Source organism: Vigna unguiculata, chromosome 3 (genome assembly GCF_004118075.2).
Source record: "Vigna unguiculata cultivar IT97K-499-35 chromosome 3, ASM411807v1, whole genome shotgun sequence".
Classification (NCBI taxonomy): Eukaryota; Viridiplantae; Streptophyta; class Magnoliopsida; order Fabales; family Fabaceae; genus Vigna; species Vigna unguiculata.
In genome coordinates, this window is record NC_040281.1 from 22,396,236 (window position 1) to 22,400,735 (window position 4,500).

General features: G+C 40.3%; 1 protein-coding gene across 1 annotated transcript; it reads right to left on the reverse strand.

The window, feature by feature from the left end:
* Nucleotides 1-240: 240 nt before the first annotated feature.
* Nucleotides 241-2,397, reverse strand: LOC114175159. The gene has a single exon (XM_028059929.1). It carries the CDS (start codon nucleotides 2,395-2,397, stop codon nucleotides 241-243), a length of 2,157 nt encoding a protein of 718 aa, XP_027915730.1.
* Nucleotides 2,398-4,500: the final 2,103 nt, after the last annotated feature.

Genomic DNA, 4,500 nt, shown 5'->3' on the forward strand with positions numbered 1-4,500 from the left:
TGGTCAATCTCCTCTTCATATCCTCAAAACAGACCTCGCACTCGTCTGTCCAAGAAAAGGGCTGGTCCTTCCTGGTGAGTTGAGTCAATGGACTCACCATCTTGGAGAACCCTTCCACAAAGCACCTGTAATACCCTGCCAGGCCCAAGAAGCTTCTCACCTCAGTCACAGTTTGCGACCTTTCCCACTTCAACATCGTTTCAATCTTTGCTGGATCCACCGAGATTCCTTGAGCTGAGATTACATGGCCCAAGAATGCACCTCATTGAGCCAAAACTCACACTTCGATAACTTCCCATAAAGCTTATGCTCTCTAAGCACCTCCAATACCACTCGCAGATGATCTGCATGTTCCTCTTTACTCTCAGAATATATCAGTATGTCGTCAATGAATACAACGACAAACTGATCCAGATACGGTCGAAATATCCTATTCATGTAGTCCATAAATATAGCAGGCGCATTCATCACTCCAAATGGCATCACCACATACTCATAGTGGTCGTAGCGTGACCTGAATGCAGTCTTCTGCACATCCTCTAGTTTGACTAAGATCTGATGGTATCCAGACCTCATGTTAATCTTAGAGAACACAGCTGCTCCCCTTAATTGATCCAACAGATCATCAATCCTCGGTAACGGGTACTTATTCTTAATTGTCAACTTATTCAGTTGCCGGTAGTCAACACACAACCTGGAACTGCCATCCTTCTTTTTCACAAGTAATACCGACGCCCCCCATGGCGATGCACTCGGCCTGATAAAGTTCTTCTCAAGCAGATCCTCAATCTGCTTCTTCAACTCTGCCAACTCAGCTGGTGCCATCCGATATGGTGCCATAGATACTGGGCCAGCCCTATGGATGAGATCAATGGTGAAATACACATCCCTGCTTGGTGGCAACTCTGGGATTTCGTCAGGGAAGACATTTGCGTATTCATCTACCACAGGAATCAGACTAATCTTCTCTGCAGTACTCTTCTTCTCCGTTTGAGCTACTATCATAAAACATGTAGCCCCTGCCTCAATCTTTTTCTCTGCCTGATTGGATGATATCAATTCCAGTCCTTCTGCATCTGGGAACACCACCCCGCGTTGTCCATAATCAATCACCACATGGTTGCTGGCCAACCAATCCATACCCAGAATCACATCTAACCCCTCCATTGGTAAGCAGATGAGATTGACCTCGAACCTGCGACCTGCCACCTCTATAGGGCATCCCACACAAACAGACGTGGTGGATACCTCCCCTGACGCTGGTGTCGCAACTATCAACTCGCACGCCAGCTCTCGCATCACTAGACCGAGCCTCCTCACACATTCATTGGATACGAATGAATGGGTAGCTCTTGAGTCATACAACACAACAACCTCATGGTCAAATAACAAGCAAGTGGTTTGTACTAAGTTACCTGACTGGGCGGCCTCGGTAGTCATCAAGGCAAAAACACGACCAGGGGCTCTAGGTCGATCCTCTACTGGTTTCTTCGCTGGTGCACCTCCAACTGGTTTCTTATTCGGGCAGTGTCGTGCAAAATGGCCCGTCTGATCACAAACGTAGCACTTGTCAGTGCTACCACCACCACCACCATTGGAACTGCCTGAGGGTTTTGGACAATCCCTCCGATAATGCTCCCCACCACAGTTGTAGCACTGTAGTTTCTTAGCCGAGCTCTGTGGCCTATCATACGGCTTCTTCTGCTGCCGTGAATCAGAGGTAGTCTTCTGTGGTCGAGCCCCTTTGTTGGGCCCCATCTCCAGCTGCTCTATAGCCTTGGCCTGCTCTAACAAAACTGTGAACTCCCTGATCCGGAGAGGTACAATAAAGCGGCGGAGCTCGTGTTTTAGCCCGCCCTCATATTTCCGGCATCTCCACTCCTCGGTAACAGTAGGTGTGTAGAACCTGACCAAATACTCGAATCTGTCTGTGTATGCCTGCACAGTCAGGTTCCCCTGCTGGAACGTGAGGAATTTTGCCTCCCTCTCATGCCTGGCACTAGCTGGAAAATATTTTTCCAGAAATCTCTCCCTGAAGGAAGTCCAGGTAACCTCCTCACCCCGGGTCTGCATGAGCTGCTGCATGCCTACCCACCAGTATTCTGCATCGGTTATCAATAGGAAGGATATGAATGAGAGTTTATGGGCGTCTGTGCAATCAATCACCCGACAGATTTTCTCGTACTCTTTAAGCCAAGCATCAGCTTCATCTGGAGAAGATTTGCCTGCAAATTTTGAGGGCTTATGCCTCATAAAATCCTCCATAGACACTGGACGTGTGGGTGCTACCACGGCTTGAGGTTGCACTGCAATGGGCTGCATCGCATCTACCATCCGATGTATCGCCTGCGCGATCTCATCAGCCCCAGCATTATTCCTCCTCCTCCTATGTGCCATAGCTTGAGCACGCCACATATAACTGTTCACATCAAACAGCTTGGTTAAGACTTCATACTTAGGGATGGCAACGGGGCGGGGCGGGTACGGGTATCATGATCCCATCCCCATCCCCATAATAAAAATTCATCCCCATCCCCATCCCCAAACCCAACGGGTATACAACTTTTGACCCATCCCCATCCCCACCGGGTAACGGGTATTTTCTTATACCCATACCCATACCCATTTTTTTATTGTTCCATATATCAATTAAATATTTTTTATAAAAAAAATTTAAAAATCATACCAACGGAATCATGATACTATCAAAATATTCAATATTAAAATAACATACTCTTTTTGATTTTCATGATGTCAAATATTAAGAAAAATATTATAATAGTATAAATCTCAAATTAAAGTATCAAATAACAACTAAATAAAATTCAAATAATTATATAAAAGCTAAAAAATTACACATTACTAAAATTTTATAATAACCAAAATATTTATTAATTTTACAAATGATCAGTGGTTTCATTTGCATTCGATCCACCTACACATAGAAAAAAAAATGAAAAATTAGATATGATATAATAATTGAAATTGAAAATTTTAATTACTAGAATATAATGTACCTTCTTCATCAGATTCATTTTCACTCATGAGAACATCTTTTCCTTTTAATTTTTTAACACCTACAAACACCAAATGTAGAATATTAGATGAGAATTCACAAAAAATACTAACAAAAAATATTAATAAATTTGAGTAACTTACCTAGATGGTTTGAGTTCCATATCCAACTTCTTGTACACATCAAAGCCTCTATAGTAATATGATGAAGTCGACTACGGTGAGAAGTTAATATCTGACCACCAGTACTAAAAGCAGATTCAGAAGCTACAGTTGTTATTGGAATAGCTAAAACATCCCTTGCAATTGCTTGAAGGGTTGGAAACTTTAACCCATTTGTTTTCCACCATGATAGGATATCAAATTCTTGTGTAACCGGCAAATTATCTTCTTCCAAGTAATAATCCAACTCTGTTTTCATAACTGTAGTTCTAGATTTTTTCTTTTTTGCCATAAACTCTAAAAATTCATTCGCATCATTATCAACATCCTTTCCCAACTCCAATGATGTAGCTCTATAAGAAGAAGTTTCATTCTTTTTTGATTGATATTCCAAAACCAAATCATAGCACATTTGACGAATCCTACTAAGTTTCAGATCAAAATCATTACCATACAATTTATAAAAATAATATTCTAACATGTCCATCTTGTACCTTGGATCTAAAACTGAAGCAATTGCCAATATATCATGAATAACACTCCAATAACTTTCAAATTTCTTTAACATTTGTATTGCCATATTTTGAATGGTTATCTCAGGAGATTTAACCCAATCATTTATTGCAATCTTGATCTCACAAATCTTTGGGAAAAAGATGTTGGCAGTTGGGTATTTGGAGCCAGAAATGATTTCTGTGATGTCATTAAATAATTTTATATGTATATATACTATATTATATTATATTATATTATATTATATTATATTATATTTTATGTGTAAATATATTATTTATTTATATATATCTTTTAGATTATTTAATAAATTATAAATAGTTTAGTAATTTAAGCGAGGACGGGTATTTGGGCGGGTATATATATATCCCCATCCCCATCCCCATCCCCATCCCCATCCCCAGTTGAAAATTTCGGGTATTACCCATACCCATACCCATACCCAGTCAAAGCGGGGATTCCCCGTCAAAACGGGGACGGGTTCGGGTGATACCCACGGGCACGGGTTTATTTGCCATCTCTATTCATACTAAAGGTCAAATAACAAACAATGATCAAAATGATCTCACAAGCATACACACGGTAAGCTCACTCCCCATAGATGTAACATCCCTAGGGAATATTACTTAAAAATAAATAATAAAAGAAATAATTACATTAATAGTCATCTCGATAAAAATCCCAACGCGGGAAAAATTTAAACTCATTAAAATAGTGCGCCATAACTCATAACTAAATCCATAAAAGGTTACAAGTTACCAAAATTTGTATTTAAAAACATAAATTACAAATTAGCAAAACCCTAGCTCT

Excerpts from the sequence above, each read along its gene's own strand:
- LOC114175159 (XM_028059929.1), bottom strand. The coding sequence starts at position 2,397 with ATGGCACATAGGAGGAGGAGGAATAATGCTGGGGCTGATGAGATCGCG.